This window comes from Pleurodeles waltl, chromosome 5 (genome assembly GCF_031143425.1).
Source record: "Pleurodeles waltl isolate 20211129_DDA chromosome 5, aPleWal1.hap1.20221129, whole genome shotgun sequence".
NCBI lineage: Eukaryota > Metazoa > Chordata > Amphibia > Caudata > Salamandridae > Pleurodeles > Pleurodeles waltl.
Genome location: NC_090444.1, coordinates 247,467,130 through 247,490,994, shown reverse-complemented (window position 1 = coordinate 247,490,994; position 23,865 = coordinate 247,467,130). Strand labels below are relative to the sequence as shown.

Sequence of the window (23,865 nt, the reverse complement as noted above, 5' to 3'; positions counted from 1 at the left end):
GGTTCGGTAATTTGTGTGGGAAGGGTAATTAATGGCTAACAGAGAAACTCGAATGTGATTTTTATTTTAAGAAAGAAAGGTAACGTCATAAAACTCACGGTAGCAGAACAATGGAATCTACACCAACATTGCAAGAAGCGCTAAAATAACACTGACTAAAATTAACACATCACTTTGGATGATTGCTGTTAGCACTAGGCAGCGTTTAAAACAATGGAAAGATGATCTTCTTTAAGTGCATGTTATGTAATGCAGTAATTCCAAGCGCTTTTCCATTCTACAGTGCAATTATGGCAGTGCGTGAAAAAGACGAAACTACTGTGAAGAAAAACATTATTATAAAGAAAATAAAATTACGAAAAGTGAAGTTTAAGACTTTTTATTTTGAGTAAGAAGAACAAACATCACACATTGGAATTTAAAAAAATTATTTCAGAATGGGAGGAGGGCGCTAGCAATAGGGTTAGGGTTAGACTTGTTTGAAAGGTGAGTATTATGATAACACTTTAGTTTAGGGTTGGGGATATGGCTATGTTTGCATTGGGTTGTGGTTAGGTTGTGGGCTAATGACAAGGGTAAAGGATAGCTGGGTTTATGGTTAGGTTTGAGATTAGGTTTATGATAAAAGTTAGTTTGGGTTAAGTTTATGGCTAGCGTTATTATCGGCCGTATTTACAGTTTGGCATAGGGTAGTTTGAAGGGTAAGTCCTAGGGTATTTGGTTTGTTGATGATTTTCTTTAATCATGTTTTCTTAATTGCCAATGAAATGCAAAAACTTATTTTTTCATAATAGGTTCCTTTTATTAACTTTTTCAACTATCTATGTCTTCGTGTTTGCATTTTCTTTCATTCAGATCTCAAGCATTTAAAAGTTCCGAATGCTGCATCTTTTCCAGTGTTTTTGCATATCAAAAGTCAGATTAAACTAATCCCATTAAAGCAAAATCTGTCATGAAACGTATGCAAAAAGCCACATAAAGGCATCGAAAGATGTCTATAAACCAAAAGCTTCTTCTCTAGATACACCATTCTGATCTGTCCAAAACAATGTGGTAACTATTGCACTGTTTTATTATAGACTACATGTGAATAATTAAATATTATAGCCCGCTACCGGGGACGGGAATAATAATAATGGTTGTTAATTACCATTACGGGCCCTGAGCCACTCCATTGTCGTGAATTGAGTACCCAACATCCCAATGCTCTAATTATTGTTAAAGCCTTGAAAATAATTGTGGGGACGCGCTTACGAAAACCACAAAAGTAAACAAGCCAACTCACTCTGACTAACACAATAATTACTCCTCCTCCATAGAATCTGCTTTGGAAGAAAGCAAACACTAAACATATGACTACTAAGAACCTGTGGAGCTTGCATCATAAATCAACAGTCTCCACTTCCTGCACAGTTGTAATGTGGTATTGTAAGAAGAGAGAGTGGCTGAGTGCACACCTTTAGCATGACTGTCTTGTAGGCTCTCATTATTCTAATGAGACTACTGGATTTGAGCTAACATAACAACGGATATTGTTGGAATGTGACATATTTTCCCATTCTAAGTGTGTAGATGTCCTGAGAATTATGAGTGGACTGGATTTTTGTATTACGTGTACACATGTTTTTCTCCCTTTTACATGTTTTCTTAGAAATAACGACTGATTGTCGGTTTGCCCATCCCTGCAAAAAAAGTGCCCATAACTGGATGGTAAGCATATTTTCATACGCGTTCTTCCTTTGAGTCTGCTATGATGACCATTTTGTTTTATTTTTATTAATGAAGTTGGACTAATTGTATTACTTTTCTGGAATAAGGTGGGAAAAAAATTATCGCACTATTATGTACCACACTAAAAAAAACTTTTTTTGTGTGCTTTTGACTACAGGTATGGTTCATTTGTAGAGAGCCTACTGAGAAATTTTTGTGAGTAGAGTCTCACTATTAGAGGTCTGTGCAAAAAGTTACTGTGACTATTGAACATTGTTTCTTTTTTTTTGGTTGGAGAAGACTTCACTCAGTCCTGAAGAAGCGCCATTAGATCTGTGATGACATGGTAAGGCGCGAAACATGTTGACTTTCAGAGTGGTATAAGAAATATTATTCTAAACCACCCCTTGTTAGAGTAAAGGATCATCAATTCCCTTAATTCGCTTTTGTTTTTAACCTTGACCAACGCTCTCTGATACTAATTGAAGGAGTTATTTAGGGAGAGTTGAGTCATTTTTAACACCTTTTTCTTCTCTCCATCTTCTTCATTCTATTATTTTGCACAGAAGTTTGGCTAAGTGGCCCGTCAGACATTGCAGTGCCAGTCTGACGTGGAGAAAGCCCAATGATGACACTTGAGGGCCCTTGCTTCTGAAGTAGCCATACTTGAAGACAGTCTGGAGATTTTCAGTGGTTGTCATACTTTGGAACAGTGTACCTTTTTGAGAGATACTGGATTTGAGCGTTAGAATCGCCTGCCACTTGGGAGACTGAGTCTTAGCCCACTACAGATGACACCTGTCACCCCAATCTAGGTTTTGCTCCAGCTAACTAGCAGCGCCTCATCTCTACCTGAGAGCAGGGATGATTGGGCAGCCGAGCACATGACACAATTGACTCCTAAGGGAAATCGTGGTTACTCAGGTCTCATCCGTTTCTCTCAGTTACATTAGTCTCACATATACAAATGACAAACAGAGACAGTATATGTTTCAATAAGGTTTTAATGAAGCAATTGCATCTTAGACAATAAAGCATGTATTGCAATAACCAGGACGATAAAGCTTAACAGAATTAAAATTGTGACAAGGAGAGTAAAGCGTAGAAATAACGCTAACATGTTGTCACTAGAGCCAGTAGACTAATTCCTACCTAGGCTATATTAGAGCACAGCATGTTAAGCTCTAGTTCTGCCCTTCAGGTTCCCCTGGGAAGACATCATCCCCCATACCTGAGCAAAGGCCTGAAGTCTGCATAAGCAGCTGGAGCGAAGCGTTCAGCAATCAGCATACAGTCGTGGTTATCTGGCTGTAATCTTCCTCTAACGTGTAAGGAACAAGGAAGTGTTTTTATAATAAAACAGCTGATGGTCAGAGAAAATGTTCCTACGTAAGGATGTGTATTTTCTATGAATACCAGAGACAATACTTTTACCACGTTCACCGGCAACCTATCTTACTGCAGCCTTGAAAGAAGCACAGAATGAACAAAAACGTATTGTTTGAAAACGTAGTGTTGGGCTAAGCAAGAACAGCTAGATAGAGAGAAATAAAACAAGACTGCAAAAGTGGCTATTGCTAAAATAATAAATGAATAAAATATATCTAGGTTAAAGTGCACAGCGGCAGGCCTAGTGTACTAAAATAACATGCATGGAGCTATAGCTAAAATGGCTACACAACAACAGTATGTTCATACCCTTTGCCAGGGTTTTAGACTCTTGAAAGGGAGGCTAAAGATACATCCAGTTTAACCTGAGTCCAATGAGGATGGCAGTGTTGAGATAAAAGCAGGCGTCATATTGATATCTACTTTTGTAGTCAAATAACCCCCTGCTCTGTCACAAATTTCAAAAGTGCAGAAAAACCGAAATCAGTGGATCCTTGTATTAGGAGGAAGTTTGTAATCTGAACATTGTGCTGGCCATGCAATTCAATTTCTCTTGAATCCAGGGCTTCCTCTGAATTGCTGGTTTTGACTTGGAAAACAATATTCTTTTCTTAGCGGTAAGCAGACTGGAAATTCAAAGTTCTTTTCAAATCTGCCATTGTTTTGTTTTTTACAGAAAGATTGGGACAATGGGTGCATTAATCCTCATTTTCAAAGTTTCCTGCTGTGAGATTTCCACATCTCTATATATTTCTCTTGGTCTATAATGAATCTGAGAGAGCACTGGTCAGAACTTAGATGTGTAAGAGATCCAGCATTGGAAATACAGCACTGGTCTTTACAACTGAGAAACACTGCTCCACAACCATAATAACCATCAATGTATTGCAGAAACTTTACTGACTACTTGTCCAAAATTAAATACAAAAACACTGGTGCCAAAAATGCAAACATGAGGTTTCATTTGACAACACAACTAGTCAACTTCCCCTGGTTTTAACTCTAACAAACCCACCAGCAAACCTCCTTGTCACGCCCTTCACAGCTACTCCCCTCCACTGATGCTGCCTATCTCCCTATTCCTAAGAACTACTAGTCCACAGCGCAACTTCAATTCACAACCAAATTAGAACCATCTAACCCTTCACATTAGCCTAACTTGCCCTCCTCAGCATCAGAACCCCCCAATGGTCTGACCAATAGACCTTGCCTTCCTTGCTACTCCCCATTAGGTCACTACCCAAACTCAGAGATGTGTTACACCTACTTGTCAGGGCAGACATTCTGAATGGCCCCATAACTGATGGTTTTGTCAATGTTCTGCCACATTCTCAAGCTTGTCGTTCTATAAAAATATAAAATATGTATACTATACATATCATATAAACCATAAACCAAACTCTCATAAAACAGTGATTATTTTGCCAACTAGGCAATTGTCAAACATCACTAGTGCAATAAAATAAATATTTCCACATTGCACAGGTCATCAAAACACAATCACTGAACAGATTATACCATCACACTATATAATATATGTTTATCTTGACAAGGCAAGGCATAAAACAACATAATACAGTGAACACTGGGGGCATAAAATGCAGTGATTAGATGTCAAATGTAAATGCGTCCAAAACATCTCTATATCCACATTAGTACTGACACCCCACCATCAAGGTATGGGACATAGCACTCCTGCACTCCTATTAGATATTAGAGGGTAGCCTCAGCTACCCAACGTAGAGTGTAGGACCCCATGCACTTTACTACGTGATATATGGTAAAGTTAGGACCTCAACTTGGAATACAGTCCGGCGCAGTTCTGGGATACTCTCCTGAAGATTCATCCCCAAGAATGCAGGACTCAAGGACCCACCCAACCTGGCACACCAAGTAGGGGAGGTGGAGGGAAGCCACACAGTGATGGCCTCACAAGGCCCTCAGGAGGGCCACAGCACCCTCTCCTCCTCTGCACGATTCTGCAAGGGTGTGGCGGATCCTGGAAGGCCGGCAACATGCCCGCATCGGCGATGGAACCGGCTCCTCGGCTTGCGCCCACACTGCTGCTCAGCTCGCAGCAGAGTGGGGTGCTGCGTCACCTCAGCTTCCAAAGTGGATGCTTACTTGTGCTCCGGGGGCATAGGGAGTGTGAGCTTCATCTGTGCCGCACTGGACACTGCTGGCGGTCCTTGACATACTCCTCCTTCTCCCTGGCTCCCTGGATGGGGGGAGCAGCGCAGCACTCTGGATATCGGTGCCAACAGGAATACGCATCCACGGGGAAAACAGGAGCACTCACCACGTGCTTCCTGCAGGTTGGGAACAGTGCTCACCTCACACTGCTTCTCCTTAAACCAGACGAGGCAGCAGAGCATTGACGTGCTCACCACGCACTTCTTCCTTGGCACAGCGCTCACTCACCGCAAAACAGGGAGGGGGACACACCACCCAGCCCCTGAAGAACTACTGGGGAGCACAAAGATACAGGGAACTAGCAGCAGGCCAACACATCAGGGCCCTTAAGCAGAGTAACAACCCTCCTTGTAGCCTAGCAGGCCACAGGTCAGCACAACAAGCAGGTCAGTCCAATGGTGGTTCCTCCTCACAGCATAACAGTTCCTTCTGGCAGAGTGCAGTCTGTAGAGCCAGTAGCATCTGTTTACAAGTCTACGCAGTGTCTAAAAACATGGGGTTGCAACCCCTGTACTTATACTCAAAAATGTCTTTGATCTAGGGGGCACTTCAGAAGAATCTTAGAAGTGCACACCACTCCCTTTCAACCTCAGCCCTGGCTCCAGACAACAGTAGGAGGTAAATGAGCCCTTTGTGTGAGGGCAGGAGACAGCCTATACAAATGTAAGTGCACCCACCTCCTTCTCTTCCAGCCCAGGAAGACCATTCAGTATGAAAATGTAATCCTGTTACACTGCCAACGTCCCTGTGTCATGGCTGACGGAAAGTATGCACAAAACCCAGCTGTCACTCTATCCCAGGTGTGGAATGGAGTCATCAAAACCCAACTAAAAGAGGGGTTTGGAAAAAGGGAGATTTGGATAGAAAAATCCTGGTCCTGTGTATAGAGCTCCCAATACATGTACAAAAACAAGGTATACACAGTTCCACAACGTAAGTATAATCAGGAAAACCACATTGGGTCCTGATCTAAGGAAAAGATCGTAAAAAAGAGAGAAGAAAGAAGAAAGAAAGCCAGGTCCCTGGAAAATTAATTATTTTGGAACAAGAGCCCTCACTCACCAAAGGTGACATGCTTCATCCTCGGGCTTTGCTCCACGTCAGGCCGGCGCTGCAATGCCTGACGGGCCCCTCAAGGGGGGCTCTTTGCCGGAGATCTTTTGAGATATATGCCCGGTTTAGAAAGAATAGGGTATAGGATTGGAAAAATTCTATTTAAAAATAACTAGAGGTTAGGCAAATTTTATTAAATAATCCAACCACTGTCATGATTAAAACCAAAGAGCGGGGAGAGAAAAGAACAAGGTCTATGCTCCCCAAAATATTATTCACTTCCTCACTCAATTTGAGGTTAGGAATTGTACGCACAGGATCCCCTGTACGATTCACCAGAAGGTCAACATGTTTCTCGCTATTGATGTCCTATGGATCTAACGCGATTCTTCAGGACCTAAACTACCTAATCCTATGTGTAAATATAACCTATAATAAGGAATATTAGTACAATGCAGGGACCTGAAATGAGAAGAATAACAAACAAAAAGAACAACACATTATTCACATGCACAATATCAACAGCAATGTGCTCTGTGCAGATCCACACATAGGTGAAGTATGCCCACTGTGGATCAACGTGTAAATCAATGTGAAAATAATGATGAAATAAATGCTTACCCTCCTCATACTAGTGGATGGGCCGCATCAGGTAAAGCACCAAGTAACGGAGGTCCTACTGAGCTAAATGCGTGAGTTCAATTATCAGATTGTATTTAGGGAGAAAGACAAAAACAGTAATACCCGGAAGTTGAGGGATATAGCGTTTGCCAAACATTCACGTGTCCCATAATCAAATGTAGCAGGATGGTACACATATTATGACTGACCAGGTTTTTAAAGTTCACTTAGCTGAGAAAACATCAAATAAACGTAAAATACGTGGTGTGCTGATTGCAGATGTTGACAGCATATATAAGGAATGTCATAGACACATATATGTATAAGTATATATAACACGCTCAAAAACGCTGTAGCCAAGTATGCAGCGGCGGTGTCTACACACGAGTGTTCGTGGTGGGAAATGCGTGTAAACAACAAAGGACCAAATCAAAGGGTATATAACTGCCTTTTCCCAAAGTAACGTGAAATGATCCTAAGGATTCCCATCTAAACACCCAACAATATTACCATCCACTTACTTGGGACCTGTCCGAAGTTTGCGGCATCACCTGCCCCGTCTCGGTGTTCCTGGAATAGGAAAGAGCACCCGGTAGGCTGGGCTATATATCTTCAAGCCTCAGCATAGAAAGAGGACAGAAATGGCGGCCATCTTGTGTTAGGTCCAGCAGTGGGATAGAAATTAAAGAGGGACTCCATCATGTAAGCCCCCAAAAAAAGGAAGAAAGGGGTCGGCCATCTTAGTGTTACAGAAAACCAATTTAAAAGACACAGAACTAAGGCTCAAATATATGTGTCGGAAAAAGAATGGGATTAAGAGGCAAATTGCTCAGACTTAAATAAGCATAAAATCTATGGAAAGAGATGGAATAGCCACAACCAGTAGTGAGTGTACTTAAACCTGGTCAAGAGATTCCTTAATCATGATCGATGCACAAAGTCTGTCCATGGTATGGCATCATTAAGTCCTATAATATGTGTCTTAAGTCGATAGACCCAACGTTGCTCTTTTTCAAAAAGGCGGTTTGTGGATTCTCTTTGGTCTCTGATGGTCTCAAGTATAACCCACCTGAGATCATTAGGGGTGTGATGTAAATCAATGTAATGTTTCGTCAATTTTGTGGAGGACCTCTGACATCTAATAGTACTGAGATGTTCATTTATCCGAATCTTGATCATCCTAGTGGTCATCCCTATGTATCGTAGTTTACACGGGCAAGTGATCATGTAGATACAATTCTTAGTACGGCAATTGGTATGTATCCTTAACTGCCAGGTATAGGGTTCTCCCAAATCTAATTCTTGGGTGGTAGTGGTAAGTGAGCAAACATTACACCCACCACAAGGATGATGTCCCCTGACCCCCAGCCAACGTGTCTTTATCAATTCTCTAGGTTTTGGCACAACAGGTCTGGTATGGACTAGTAAATCTCTAATGTTTTGAGTTCTTTTGAAAGCAAAAAGAGGACGTTCTAGGGATTCTCCCGAACTGTTCAGGATACTCCAGTGTCTCAAAATGACCTTCTTGACACGGTTACTCAGAGGAGTAAAGGTAGTGACACATGTCAGTCTGGTTAGTGGTTCTCGGACATTGGTGGCTAGCAATGTATCCCTTGGGATATTCTTAGTTCTCTTCTTAGCCTGTTTTATAACAGAGTTGGGATAGTTCCGCTCTTTAAGTTTTTGACTCAAAATATCTGCCTGTGTATGAAAATCAGCCAAATCAGAACAGTTACGTCTTTTCCTTAAGAATTGGCCGAATGGAAGATTGTTCCTTAAGGATTTAGGGTGGTGACTGTCGTAGAGCAGGAGACTATTCCTGTCAGTGGGTTTGTGAAAGATGGATGAATGTAGTACTCCATCTGTAAGTATGATCCGTAGATCTAAAAAGGAAACTTCTTTGTCAGAATATTCAGCACTGAAGCGAAGATGCACATCAAGAGTATTAATCCACTGGATGAAGGCTTTAACTTGATCCACATCTCCTTTCCAAACCACTAGTATGTCGTCAATATAACGACGCCACAGTCTGATGTTGGAAAAGAAGGGTTGAGTAGGAACCAGTATGTTGTTTTGTTCGAAGGTGTACATATACAGACAAGCCAGACTTGGTGCAAAAGTGCTGCCCATAGATGTACCTTGTACCTGGTGATATAAGTTATCTTCAAATTGGAAGAAATTTTCTTTAAGGGCCAGGCTCGCACATTGCATTATAAAACTGATGGGGGTATTGCGAGTCCAGGGAGTGGACATCAATGTGTCTTGTACTGCTGTAAGTGTAGCTTCCTGGGGTATGTTAGTATATAGGGCTTCAACGTCAAGAAAAATTAACATATCCGTTAAGCCTGTAGTGTTAATGTGATCTAAAAGGACGAGAGTATCCTTAGTGTCTTTTAGGAAAGTGGAAGTTTGTTGTACAATAGGTTTAAAGAAGAAATCGCAAAATTTAGAGAGAGGTTCCAACAGGGATCCTATCCCTGATACAATCGGTCGGCCTGGAGGGGGGGTGCCCTTATGAATTTTGGGGAGACAGTAGAAGTATGGCACCCTAGGTTCTTTGGTGTCAAGGAATTTGGCTTCCTGTTGTGTGATCCAACCTGCTAATTCTGCTTCGCTAATCATTCCACGAATGATGTGTTGAAGGCGGGCTGTAGGATCAACATTAATAGGTTCGTAGTATGTATCATCACTTAGGAGTCTCAGGCATTCTTGTCTATAGAAGGTGGTATCGAGTATCACAATAGCACCTCCTTTATCCGCAGGTTTGATGGTAATGTCAGGATTCGAAGATAAAGAACTAATGGCTGTTCTTTCTAATCTAGACATATTCTGAAAAGGACGAGTAGGTAAAAGATGCTGTAATTCATGCCGTATCGCCTTCTCAAAGGTTAGAACTTCTGTTGGAACAGAAGTGGACGGAGGCATGAAGGATGACGGATTCCTTAAATTCGTATCACCCAGGGGTATCGAGGGGATACGATCCTTAAAGAAGAAGTGTAAACGTACCTTCCTAAACATTGCTGAAATTTCGCAATTTAGCCGGAACTGGTCTTCTTTTGGGGTAGGTACAAAACCTAAGCCCTTTTCCAAAACTGACAGTTCAGAGGGGGATAGTATGGTGCCAGACAGGTTAACCACTAAGGATTGTTTGTTGGTGTCGCACTGCGGCTCCTGGTCACCATTTGTGGTTCTTCCTGGTTCTTCCTGGGCCCAGTGCACGTTCCTGCCTCTTCTTTTGTTTCTGCCTCTGCCTCTGCCCCGGCCTCTCCCTAAAAAAGGATTGAAACCAAACTGGGGTTGCGGTTGGAAAAATGGGTATGGCGGTTGTTGCCACATAGGAAATTGATGGTATGGGAAAGTCGGTGTCATATTCATTAATGGGACCTGACGATTCTGATAAGATTTTCGGCCTTCATCACTGCTCCATTCATCCGAACTGGAGCTGGGATGTGAGCCCCGAGGTCTATGTAGTGAACTGTCCGAGTCATCGGAAGTATCGGAGGTTCCTACTGATTGAAAATCTTGTTTTGTGTAAGGATAGACTTTCTCCCTACTAAATCGCTTGATATCTTTTTGTAATTTGGATATCTTCTGTCGTGTTAGTTGTTCTTTAATCTCATTCAAATCTGAGTTCATCTCTGCCAAACGAGTTTTAAACTGGGACAGTTGTATTGTAGTCTTTATGGAGGTTTCAATCATAGAGATCTGAATGGTGATCGAATCACCCAATGTGGTTTTCCTGATTATACTTACGTTGTGGAACTGTGTATACCTTGTTTTTGTACGTGGAATGGAGTCAGACTGCAAAGCACAAGAGTCATAAGCACAGTGAAAAGCCCACTTTCTAAAGGTGGTATTTCCACAATAGTGATAAAAAAAATCCATCTACATCATTAAGTAGGATCTCTCACTACCATTCCAGACATACCAAACATGCCCACACTACGCCTCACAGGTCTAAAATTACCACTGAAGTACCTTTAAGGGAATTCTCAATCCTAGCCAATGAGCGGAGTAGGCCTCACTGCAGTGAGAAACCAAATAGGCTGTTTGTCACTACCATGGCATGCCACACAATGAAGGCACATGGCCCAGCTTTAACATACACTGTACCTTGCCTATTAAAATCATCACACCAACAAAAAGAGGGACAGAGAAACAGGAAGAGGAAGGCAAAAAGTTTGGGGATAAGCCTGCAAAAAGGGCCAGACACAACAGCACTGCCACCTTACAGGCCAAAATGAATGGGCACAGCTTACACTTCTTCCTCGACAATATAGCTGACATCAGGCACCAAGAAACTGCATGCACATTCACTCTGCCACGAGCATAGAGAGACCTCTACAAACTAAAAACAATGGGAATCCCCTGTGTTCTTTTCTATTTTTGCATGATGTGTGCAATATTCTAAATTGGGATGCATTTTTGTGTTGCTTATACTGAATCATTTGATAGCCCTGGCCTGAGCAGTACTCATCTGTTAGGGAGTGATTTGATTTTATTTAAGGTGGATATTGCTGGCATTTATCGACTGTTCTAATATTTAACCTGGAATGATAAATGCTCTTTAAAATCTCTCGTTCAGCATCAATGGTATTTGTTTAATGCAATGCTTACCAGAGATATGAGTAGAAAACAAAGTTTCTGACTGTTTGATGCCTTACTACTTGCCATGGCCTCCATTTAAAATGGCAGACTCCCTCGGCTGCTGTAGTCTATGTGCTGAATCGCCGGCCTCCACTTCTTGGCAAAGTCTTGGAACTGGTTTCATTGCGCTCCTACTTTTTATATAAGAATATTTTATTTTTTGTTGTTTTATATTGTGTTCATTATATGTGCATTGTACAGTTTTACTCGGGGACGATGCTCATGCTCAACAAAAAAAAGTCTGACATACAGTCAACACTCTCACCACCTCAGAATGCATCAAGTGTCAAACACATGAAGTGTCCATCTCATACTGAAAGAAACTGTAGGTACTTGATGGCACAATTCTTACTCTTGTGCCCCCATCGGCTCCCCTCTCATCCCAAGGAGGCCTTCCCGAGTGGCTAATGTCCTTTTCTGAGCCATCACTACTGACTGTCTCTGAATTGGCATCTAACGCCTTGTGGTGATGCAGAGCCCCAGGTACCTGTGCTGGACCTCTTTCACCTTTAAAACATTGACAATATATAGCAGCCTGCTTGTCAGCTAGCAAGCTGATCTCATGCACTATTTTGCAAGCCAGGTTAGAAAGTTTGAATAAGCTGCAAACGCTCATGAAAGGTACCTGCTGTCCAGACAGCCTGAAAAGTCCACGAAAGTAACCGGAAATAAAAATGGAGCAACCACTACACCAGCACTAATACCTCACCAATGGCTGCTGGACAGAGGCTTGAGCTCAAGACCTTGATTCTACCTCACAAGGGAGCGTATGGCGCTCTAAAGGCAAACTTCAGGCACCGATGAACCTCTACTTCCAGCCCAGGTCCTTGAGGTCTGCTTCCCTCGTCTGCCTCTACAAGTCCCACAAGATGCAAAGGCTTTGGGGAGACCCAAGGGGCACCCAATTTGAATATCCATCCTGCTGCCCCACCAGCTGGAGAACAGCCGGACGTACTAAAACGTACGGCAAGTGCCCCTTATCGGTGTTCGGCTCATTCACAGGTGAAGTTTAGGCATATCAGCTTGACCTCTTACAACCTATCTGTGAAAATCCAGTCTTCTTCTTCCGTCGCACAGATGCTACTTTGGGGTGCAAGCATATGCAGCAAGCCTGAATGTAATAAAAACAATTCCTGATAATGCAATAATTAATGGTAATAACTCAGTTACCATAATTAACACAGAGCGTGCTCATCACTCACTGAAAAATTAATTTTTACACCAACAAAATATATGGCAGCACCAAAGAATGTACATATTTATGAGTCAGATGAGTACAGGCTCTGTCACCAGGATAAGATAGGAAGGAGCTGGGTGCGACCGAAGACTCAGATTACAACGTGAGACTGCGCGCAGCCTTTCTTAACTTGAACCTCCAACATCCAAACTAAACTGCACTGAGTTGTGAAAACAAGGTACAGTCTGCCTTCTCTGATACTGCCTCCTGGTGGCACATGCCTTTTCTTCCCCACTGGCATCCAGGAGACCAATGGAGGAAATTCACAGGCCTCCTTGCGCCTACCATGCAGGACAGCCTCAGGTAGCACGCAGTGGAGTAACAAAGGCCCTCGAAGCCCCACGGTGGGAGGGGGGTGTAAGCTCCAGGGGGCTCTCTGCGCTGTACACTGTGCAGTGGCGGCAGCCCCTGACTGGGTCCAGGGGGCCCCTTCAACTTTCTTTACGCCACTGATTCCACGGTCAGAAATCTATCTGCTCATTCGCCCATTGACAACTCTTGCATGGGCGTCAATTCACCAAAATGCCAGGGGTGGCGGAAATGACATCTCGCGCCCCAAGACCTCCACTTTCACTCACAAACATACTTGCACATACAAGTTCACACTTACACACACACTGACATAAACACACGCTCTCCCTCAAGCACGCACGCAACATACATTTAAAACATTTTCACTTACCTCTTTTGTCATGGAAGGGCATATTCACATTTGTATTACACGCACGCAACATACATTTAAAACATTTTCACCTACTTCTTTTGTCATGGAAGGTCATATTCACAGTTGTATTACACTGATAGTGAATCATTTATTATGAATCACTATTAGAGTAATAATTTTTTTACAAAAAGCATTGGGAGGAGCCCTGACTGACGTCCATAATTACGAGCTGCAGGTGTGTTCCTTGCACTGAATCCCGGGGTCGCAAAGGCAGTGCTAGGGGTCGCTAAGGGCAAGACAGGGGCCGCAGGTGCGAGCCCTAAATGATGTCCATTAACTCTTACTCCTCAGGCAGTCAAACTTTCGGCCCTCCATCAAGTAATACAGATCCCAGAGTGGGGTTTCTTTACAGGACGATGACGCCCTCGATTCTCTCGCCTAGAAGATACCTCTTCTAACGCCCTTATTACAGGTGACCCTTTAATTCAGATTTGGGAGTTTCCGCGCAACAAGTGATGTGCAATTTGCACCTGTTTCCGGATACACGCCCACTAGCTAAAAGGAGGTGTACATATGCAAGGAAAGGGGCCAGATAACTGGGAACAGTTATAGTATTACTGTTTCCCGCACGTTGTTCCTCATTTCGGGGGCGAAACTTGTATTGGTCGGATAATAAAGCGGGACTACCGCCCATAAAATTCTTATTGGGTGCTGCGTTACCGGGGTGCTTGTAATTTGGCCCTAAATGTAATATGCCTAATTTTTAATGTTCGGTCTTACTCTACTAAGAATAATAAAAAAAAACTAATAAAAGCACGGTGCACCAGGGCCCTTATCGCGTGCACACTCGCTCTGTAAAACCTATATCTAGGTGAAAATACAAATTGAAGGGCAAAGGAAACTAAATAAAATCGTTCCCGTGGTTATCCTGCTTCTGCAATTCTCCGTATATTCTTTGACGGTTTATTTTTTTAAGTAAAACACAGGAGTGGGGGATATGTCGTATTCCATTTTCTACGTCTACTTCTTCATAATTTCCCTCTGCGCCATGTAAAAGGGGGAAAGGCGCTATAGAATGGTGCTAACGTGGCCTCACCGTGCAGTGCGCTGTTTTATTGCTCTAGTATTAAAGTTCACTCCAAGCTGGGGTCTGCCGGGCAGAATCTGCCCCCGTGCGTCCTTCTATTGGGAATGGTGGATGCTGCTCCCGTGTTTACATACACACGAACCCAGACACGTCCGACAGGATGTTTGTCGGTGCTCGCGCTACCTCGGTGGGAGGCAAATTGATTCAGAGTCATTTATTATTATTATTTTTACTTTGAAACGTTCCTTCTAGGTTAGAACAGCGGAGAGCGGCATTCAGAGCCGGGGCCCCTCCTTCTCTCGCCTCCCTCCCTCCTGCTCGCCGCCTGTCTCTGTGCTGAGAGAGGAAACTTCAGCAGAGACGGCGCTGCTGCGGAGTGTGCGGGCGGCAAGCGCTCAGGGTGGATTTCTGCGCGCACTTTGTCTTGTTTCGTTCTTGGCAAGAAACGGCACCTTTTAAACTTCATTTCTGGCCACATGTTTGCTGTTTTCGGATTGAAGTAAACTTTTTGCAGTGTTTTAAAGTTACTCTTGTGTACAGGTGTTTATTCCGGCAGCTTTTCGACAGGTTGGCAACTCTGCCTGCCCAGCAGCATTCGGGACAACAGATTCAAGTTTCCGTGGGTGGCTTCAAGAAGAGGCATGCGGCGCCCCCGCTGCGTTCCCCGGGACCCCCTGGAGGGTGATGAGCTGGAGAGCCGAGAGCTGAGCGGCGGCAGAGGCCGGTGAGGGTCCCCCTCGGGGCATGCCTCCCCCGCTGGAGGCGGGAGCCGGGGAGCCGCTGGGACTCTCCGAGATGAACTTTGGAAGGGACCCCTTCATCCTGAACGTGGGGGGCGCGCGCTACTCCCTGTCCCAGGAGGTGATCAAGGACTTCCCCCTGCGCAGGGTGAGCCGGCTGCACGGCTGCGCCTCGGAGCAGGACGTGCTGGAGGTGTGCGACGACTACGACCGGGAGCGCAACGAGTACTTCTTCGACCGGCACTCGGAGGCCTTCGGCTTCATCATGCTCTACGTGAAGTACGGCAAGCTGCGCTTCGTGCCGCAGATGTGCGAGCTCTCCTTCTACAACGAGATGATCTACTGGGGCCTGGAGCGCTCGCACCTCGAGTACTGCTGCCAGCGGCGCCTCGACGACCGCATGTCGGACACCTACACCTACCTGACGGACGAGAGCCCACCCGACGAGGCGGGCCCCGGGCTGCCCGACGACGACCCGGGCCCCGAGGGCCGGCGCTGGCTGGAGCGCATGCGGCTCACCTTCGAGGAGCCCGCCTCGTCGCTGGCGGCGCAGGTGCTGGCCACCGTCTCCATCCTGTTCGTCATCGTGTCCATGGTGGTGCTGTGCGCCAGCACGCTGCCCGACTGGCACACGGCGCAGAACCGCAGCGTGGAGGAGCACAGGTATAGCGACAGTCTCAGGGAGCCCTCGGGGTACGAGTAGCCATTCTCACTTCTTTCTCTGTCCGTCTGTCCTGGTCTTTGTGTCCCGCCCGCTCGAGTGCTAGGGAACGCTGACCCCGGGATACCGCAACCTGCGCACGGGATGGGTTTCCGATACACACCCGGACACCGCCAAACTAGGATGCAATATTCAAACCGTTAGTCACTCAGTAAAATCCCAATTGAACTTCAGAACCGCTAGGTTGAAGGTAGCATACTTTCAAACACCTGGGCGTGGAAGGATAAAGGCTGTATTGCAAGCACCCTTCTGCAACCTACTGGTCATTGGGTCGAACGCAGGTCAGATAGATTCAGCCATTCATCTTTCCAGTATTGTAAAGATCGTGGTGCTGAATCTGCCTGAAAACCGAGGTTCTCGGAGTAAAATCCAAGCAAAGTCGACTCAGACTTTCATGCTTTAATTAATAATAAAATGAGTACCACGGTATTGGGCCGTAGCAGGCGCTGTTATCGAGGGAGCAACGAGGTCGCTACACTGTGTCACTACTGGATAGAAATACGTTCCTATTCATATATTTTAAAGAGTTACCCCTTGAACTGGAAGTGCATGCTGACTTGACTAAAATACCCTCACATGTGAGCTGTCTATATCTCGAGTCATCATACGAACACGCTATATGTTTTTTTTAAATATACATTCAAATCTCTGTTTAGAAAAAAGTAAACCGGAAATGGAATTTTGAAGTCATACAATTTTTCATGTCATGTCTTTGGAGTTTTTTATTCCAGAGTATGGTGTGCTGGAAAATGCGTAGACTTTGTTACTGAATGTCCTTAGTCTTCGCACTGGACAATCATTGTGTGGTCTTGGGCAAAATCGTGATATTGCCCGTTGTCTAATTTCTTAGTATTTATAAACATACCGACTCCAGTGCTGTAACACACGAGCTTTTGAGCTTCCGACCCCTTTCCATACGACACAGTTTGTAGTGGTGTAACTTCCTCCATAACAGCCACCTGTCACAAGTCACTCCATCTTATCAAGAGGCTGGAAAACCTGACAGTTTTGCTAGCTTACATACACGTGTGTTAGAGAGAAACACAATTATTTCACACACGTTTATGGTTAAGTGACACCTGTTCTTTAATACACACGTTTTCCCGTTTATAATGCGCCGTTTTTCAAACAATACCAGCTGTTCAAAAGCGAGATCTAAAAATGCAATATGCAAAAATCCAGACAGAAATAATTTAAATAAACAATCCTGATTAAAATGTTAACTCTAAAACACTTCATGTATGAAAACACTACCAGCCCGTTCCTCTGTGGCGATCCTACCCCCTCCCAGTAATTGCACCCACTTGATTTCTGAACAGATGTGTGCACGTGCTTGTAGGAAGAAGCGATCCCCAGTGTCTCGTGCCCATAGGAAGAAGCGAGCCCCAATGTCTCGTCGCCTGTTTATTGTATTGTTGGTTTTGTGTCTTGTTCACAAGTTGAATTAAACATTAAGCCTCTCGAGTAAACTCGAATGCAATGTTTCTACGGATTGCCCCTGTGACGCTGTCTTAAAAGGAGAGATTCTCATTCTCAAATAAACACTAGTCGCATGTAGCGCGGTACAGTGGTGTCTTATAAAATAACAGGGTGTCTTCAAAGCTTCTCGAGGGTTCTGATTAAGCTCCTCTTCGATACATAAATGTCAAACCGGTAGTGTGAAACCGTCAACAATGTCATCAGTTTTAGGGACATTGGGATTTCGGCATGTTGCCAGTGTCTTCTATGCAGCCTCGGCTCTACCTACTGGCTAGACCCAGTACCTCAGGCAGTGCAGGGGTTTGTTGTGTCCACTGATCAGAGGAGGCAGTGTAGGTTGATGCATAGCATGGCAGACATTCTGCGTGGCAGGACTGAATACCTTCCCTTTACTGCAAGTACAATCCTTTCAGGGATGGGCACTTGGCCTCTTCATTGAAGCATATGGGTGCTGGGGGTTTGGCCTCTTTGAAACATATTGATGATGAGGGAGGGCATGGCCTATTTGTTGAAGACTATCGGTGATGGGAGCTTGGTTTCTTTGTTGAAGACCATCGGGCATGAGGGCTTGGCCTCTTCTTTGAAGCCTAGCAGTGATGGGGGCATGGCCTCTTTGAAGCCTACTGATGATGATGGCTACTTCTCTTCTTGGAAGTCTTTCAGTGATGAGGACCTGGTCTTCTCTTTGAAGCCTGTTGGTGATGGGGACTTGGCCTCCTCTTTGAAGCCTTTCAGTGATGGGTCTTGACCTCCTCTTTCAAACCTATCAGTGATGGGGGCTTGGTCTCTTTGTTGAAGACCAATCGGGATGAGGGCTTGGCCTCTTCTTTAAAGCCTATCAGAGATGGCTCTTGGCTCCATCTTCAATGCCTATTAGTGATGGGGGCCTGGCCTCTTTGTTGAAGGCCTTTGGGAATGAGGGCTTGGCCTCTTCCTTGAAACCTATCAGTGAAGGGGGCTTGGCCTCTTTGAAGCATATTGCTGATGAGGGCTTCATCTCTTCTTTGAAGCCTATCAGTGATGGGGCTTGGCCTCTTCTTTGAAGTCTTTTATTGATTAGGGTTTGACCTCCTCTTTGAAGCCTATGGATACTGAGGGCTTCACCTCTTTTTTGAAGCCTATCAAAGATGGGGGCTTGCCCTCTTCACTGAAACCTATCAAGGATTGATGCCTGTATTCCCGTTTGAAGCTTATCAGTCGATTGGGGCTTGGCCACTTCATTAAAGCCTGTCAGTGAAGGGGACTTAGCCTAAGATATTTTTGTATAGCAAAGGGATACTGTGTAACAGTGGTGGTGCTCCGTGTGAAAGGTGCTAAAGATGCAGATGTGTAGATGGCAGAAATCACATGGACACTGCAGGGGATCAGTGTGATTGAGGTGTATTTTTCTGGAACAGAGATTAATTTCCATCAGATGGCGTTTTGACATTTACAGTGTCTCTGAGGGAGACAACTACTGTTAAGTTGTGACATTAGTTCCTAATCAGAGGTCTGTAGCGTGAGAAGGCTGTTGTTTTATACATTCTAGGTGGAACAATTGTTAAACTAGGACAGTACTCAATGGCTAACTGAATGCTGTAACAGCCGGCCTGCCCTTGAATCGTATGGCTAAAATACTCATGGATTCATACTGCTCTTGGTACAAACACAACTCAAAGTCTATGATTAGTTGAACAGTGATTTCTAGATCAGAGTGCATTTGTGAGTTGCCTTCTAGTTTTATTTTGTTTATGTTCTGTGGTGAAGCCCTTGTGCTGCTAGATGGCTGCTTTAGAGTACTGAGGATGTGAAGGGGATGACAGGGAGGTCCAGGGAGTATCATCAAGTCAATGGTCCAGGATTTGTTTACAGAGAAGAATGGATGGGTCTTCACCACACTTCCGAAGTTCAGCCTACCAGGGTTCAGACAGTGGTACAGTGTAGTGTGTTGTTGATAAGTTTCTGACGAAGTTCACGTTCATCATACTGGGTTGCCGATGCAGTGAGTTTCCCATAGAGGAGATATCCTGCAAAACCAATGTAATTCAGTTAGCAGACTAGCATGTCTCTGGAGGCCGAGTTTAGGCGGACCGATTAAGTTACAAAATAGCAGTTACTTATATTTTTGTCAGTGAAATATTGACCCTTGAGTGTTGGTCTGAAACGTAACAAGAAAATGTTGGTCTTCTTGTGTCTTAGTAAAACATTGACTGGGGTTGTGTCTTACTTGACGATAGAGAAGGAAGACCAAAGAAAAATGTAATAAATGTCTCCAGTTATTAGGAACACTAAAAAGATAACTTCCCTAATTTAGAAATATATGTTTGTGATAATAACAAGAACAGGAAATTTAGACAATGGACAGCCTGCTTTAATATGAGCTAACAGTTGATCACAAGTTGTTCTGGTTCACCGTCATACTGATTCTTTAGAGGCCTGACAGTGATGTAACATAGGCCCCCACAGTCCCCACTGTGCGGGGTGCCCCCAAGCTCCAGGGGGTCCCCTCAGCACGTGCCCTGGCCAGGGAACTCCTGACTGAGCCCGGAGGGGGCCCTCCTTGTACCTTGCAGGGGAGCCCCCCTAAGTTTTGTTACCCCACTGAAGCCTGAAGAAGGTCAGCTCCACTTCCAAGCCAGTGCAGTATTTGTTGTCCAAACAAGTGCTGTTTGTTGCCAGAATTCAGATGCCAAACATTTGTTTCGTTGCAATAAAACACTGTTTTTGTTTTCTCACAACAGGATAATTGAAGCCATCTGCATAGGCTGGTTCACTGCAGAATGCATTGTGAGGTTCATTGTCTCCAAAAACAAGTGTGAATTTGTCAAGAGGCCCCTGAACATCATTGACTTGCTGGCTATCTCTCCGTACTATGTCTCCGTGTTCATGACAGTCTGCACAGGGGAGAACCCCCAACTGCAAAGAGCTGGGGTCACTTTGAGGGTGTTGAGAATGATGAGGATTTTTTGGGTGATTAAACTTGCCCGGCACTTCATTGGCCTCCAGACACTTGGCCTGACTCTAAAACGTTGCTACAAGGAAATGGTCATGTTGCTTGTTTTCATTTGCGTTGCCATGGCAATCTTTGGCGCCCTGGCTCAGCTTTTGGAACACGGATTGGACCTGGAAATAAAAAATGAAGACTATGCCAGCATCCCCGCGGCTTGCTGGTGGGTGATCATCTCCATGACGACGGTAGGCTATGGGGACATGTATCCAATCACAATGTCTGGAAGGATCCTTGGAGGCGTGTGTGTGGTTAGTGGAATAGTCCTGTTAGCACTGCCAATCACTTTTATCTACCATAGCTTTGTACAGTGCTACCACGAGCTCAAGTACAAATCTGCCCGGTATGGCAGAAGCCTTTCTTCTGAATTTTTAAATTAATGAATGCGTTTTCAATCCTCTTTACTATGTTCAGAAAGTGATATTTAACTTTTATAGGCTGGCTATGTCTATTTATTTTTTGGAATGTAGAAAACGCTTTGCTCCGAAGTAGCCAGAAGAAGTCTCATGTTTTCATTCTTTGTACAACCACGTTATCATAATAAATAAGACATTAATCCGAAAACGTGAATTTTGTTCCAAAGGAAGGATCTCTTTGGCATACGAAATTGAATTTGTGTGCATGTTAAGGGGTATTAAGGTCAACATTTGCCAAAAAGATAGCCCATGCTGACTTGATCTTAGAAATTATTTCTGTGTTTATTTCCAAAGAAAAAAAACAAAGTCTTTGGTAAATGTGATTCAAATAGGTTTTTCTGCCTTTCACTGCCGTTAAATGTTGCCTCTCAATAAGATATCTGTGCCCCTCAATTCACCTCCTTTATTATAGCAAAGGAATAACAATGTGATAATTTATCTAATTTTTATGTCCCATCGCTTTTTCATCAATCTCACACTTCAGATGACTTACTAAAAGCTGTGTTCTGTCCAAATAATCTGTATATATTTAGAAACTGTTAGAATGGCAAAATGCATTTGGTATAGATGACATTTTCAAAACTCAACACACACCACGTCTGTCTTAGCTAGAGTGGCACATGGCACCAGAAGGGTTTTGAATGGTCTGTCTGTTGGAGAGTGACAGGTGGGATACGGTTTGAATATGAACCTACCTCAAAGAGGTTTGCTTATGTCCCCCCACCGAATATTCGAAGCAATACAGTTTTGCTTCTTAATAACAAAAGATGCATCGACCCTCCCTCTGATCTAGAGCAACTACTGGATGTCTGCTAAACGGTCAGAATCTCACTAAACGCAGAATTCTGCAAGGTAAATTATCAAAAGTGGCATGTATGTTCGAAATGTATCTTTGAAAACCAAAGTTATTCAATGTGTCTTTTAGAGGTACATGGCTGCCGCCACCAATGAATGCGTTACTGAACGAAACCTGAAGGAAACACCTGCCATGCCCTACGCCTTTGCCCTGCAAAGGTAGAAGCTCTGATATGGCGAAATATTCATATATATAAAATAACACTTAAAATTTGCATACAGGATTCGTGTGAGACGGGCACTGTTTAAAGGCTTACAATTTACCGAAATTGATTGCTTGGAGGGGTTGCTGAGCATCAGGTATAATTACAGCTCTGCCATCCTTTGAGATGTTTGAACCTCGGAAATGTTCTTGGTAGAACAACAGCAGCCCTAACAAAACCTCGAGATTAGCCGAAGGAATACCAATTTAGCCAATGTACGAAGTAGACCTCCCTAAATTTCTGCTGCTGAGAGGGAGTGTTGTGTCAGAGGCAAGTTAGGTCAAGATGTAGTCGGACTGAGATTTCTGTGAACCTCCAAAGTATATTAAGTAATCAGTGGTATTGCATCAAACGTTAATTCTTTTGGTATTTCTTTTGAACTCTTCATAACTAAACCCTTACATCCTACCTTCTCCTCCCACACCTGACCCCGACCGTTAGTACGAATGGCCAGTTGTTAAAAGGGGCATGTCGGCCCTTCTCTGGGTTTCTAATAATGCCCCTTTAAATGTGCCTCAGACAAGCTGCCTTGACCAGAGCAATCAATGTGTGCTTTAGGAGTGAAGTCCAGGTTACCCTGCCAGTTAAGGGGGAATTTCTGCATCCCTGTATGCTCCACCTTAGAGGGAAAGGGATATGGACCGATTGGTAAGTAGAAAGGAGAATGGGATGTGTTCTTAAGTTTAGCCCAGGGGACAATAGGAGCCAGGATGGCCCTTCAGGATGCTGCTTTTCATGTGTGTTTGGAGACAGATCTTCGTTTCGTCTGAGTCATTTTGTGTTTGTAGAGCTCTGGGGTTGTCTTGTTTTAGAATATGTCTTATTGAGGCATTCTCGGCATGTCTGTGCCTCATGTGTAGGTGAGGTTGAGGGTCCTGGAGACAACCAGCAAATAATATGAAGCTAGTGGAGTCTCCTCTCTCATGTCTACCCACAGTAAAGCTGATATGATTTGATATACCTGAACAAAAATTAAAAACCTATTTAAAAACTGTGTATTTCATGAACGTTTCTTCCACAAGCATGGGATAATTCTCAGCATGTTTCCACATTGTAGGTGATAAAACACTGGCCCCTGTTCCTTCACTCTAACTACGCTTTAGCACACGACTTTCACACACAAAACACACAACAGCTCCACCATGACGTGTGGCACGTAGAAGGCTAAGAGCAAACAAGACAGCAGGGTGAGGCCTTGCCTTGCAGGTATATTTCATATAAGCTGCACCCCCTCACTTGTGTCTGTAAGAGACATGAGTCACCCACTAGAAGACAAAGGAAAATCATAGCTTGAGGTGTTGTCTTGTGGCAAAACTATTGTTCCCATGTGAGCCGTTGAAGCCGTGGAGATGCATACACAGGCAAAGGGCAAAGCCTGCAGAAATCATGTTCTTTTTTAATTGCCTAATATCACCAAGTCCTTATTATTCCATCGTCTTCATCTAACATCACGATTTTTGCTAATTAGTGCCAGGTGACACGCAACGTCGAATGGCAGAAAAAACACCACATGCTTATATTTTAGGAGATGGGTGCAGGCAGTCGTGTCTCTGGTCGTTTAGTTCCTTTCAGCCCTCCTGAATGTTTTATCATCCCTCTACTTCTCTGACACCTTCATGACTTTTTACCTTTGCTGTGACTTCTAGCAACTTTGCATTACTTTTCAAGGCAGTATATCTAATACGTGATGCCAGTTACAGTACTGCCTGGTTAAGGTTTACCTGAAGTAGCATGAAGGCATGGCCTCCTCAGGGGAGTGGTTGGCAGATGTTGGGGGACACACCGAAAATGATTATTCCTGTCTGCAAACAGCACACTGTCTGTGTGCTTGGAGGAAAGGCCTACCTTTCAATCATCTAGCACT

At 44.0% G+C, this 23,865-nt stretch overlaps 1 protein-coding gene across 2 annotated transcripts; it reads left to right on the top strand.

Moving 5' to 3' along the window:
- Positions 1-14,733: 14,733 nt before the first annotated feature.
- KCNG3 (potassium voltage-gated channel modifier subfamily G member 3) lies at positions 14,734-22,987 on the top strand. Of its 2 annotated transcripts, none has more exons than XM_069233983.1 (2): positions 14,734-16,004; positions 20,262-22,987. In XM_069233983.1, the coding sequence occupies exons 1-2, from the start codon at positions 15,346-15,348 to the stop codon at positions 20,905-20,907; spliced, it is 1,305 nt and encodes a 434-aa protein (XP_069090084.1). In that variant the 5' UTR covers positions 14,734-15,345; the 3' UTR covers positions 20,908-22,987. The 2 variants fall into 2 exon arrangements, with proteins under 2 accessions (XP_069090084.1, XP_069090083.1); XM_069233982.1 differs by having other exon boundaries at positions 14,958-16,034.
- The last annotated feature ends 878 nt before the right edge of the window (positions 22,988-23,865 follow it).

Bases quoted from the DNA above. Each gene is read 5' to 3' on its own strand.
- KCNG3 (XM_069233982.1), top strand. From the start codon at position 15,346: ATGCCTCCCCCGCTGGAGGCGGGAGCCGGGGAGCCGCTGGGACTCTCC. The intron at 16,035-20,261 runs GTACGAGTAGCC...TTCTCACAACAG, and splicing joins AGTCTCAGGGAGCCCTCGGG to GATAATTGAAGCCATCTGCA.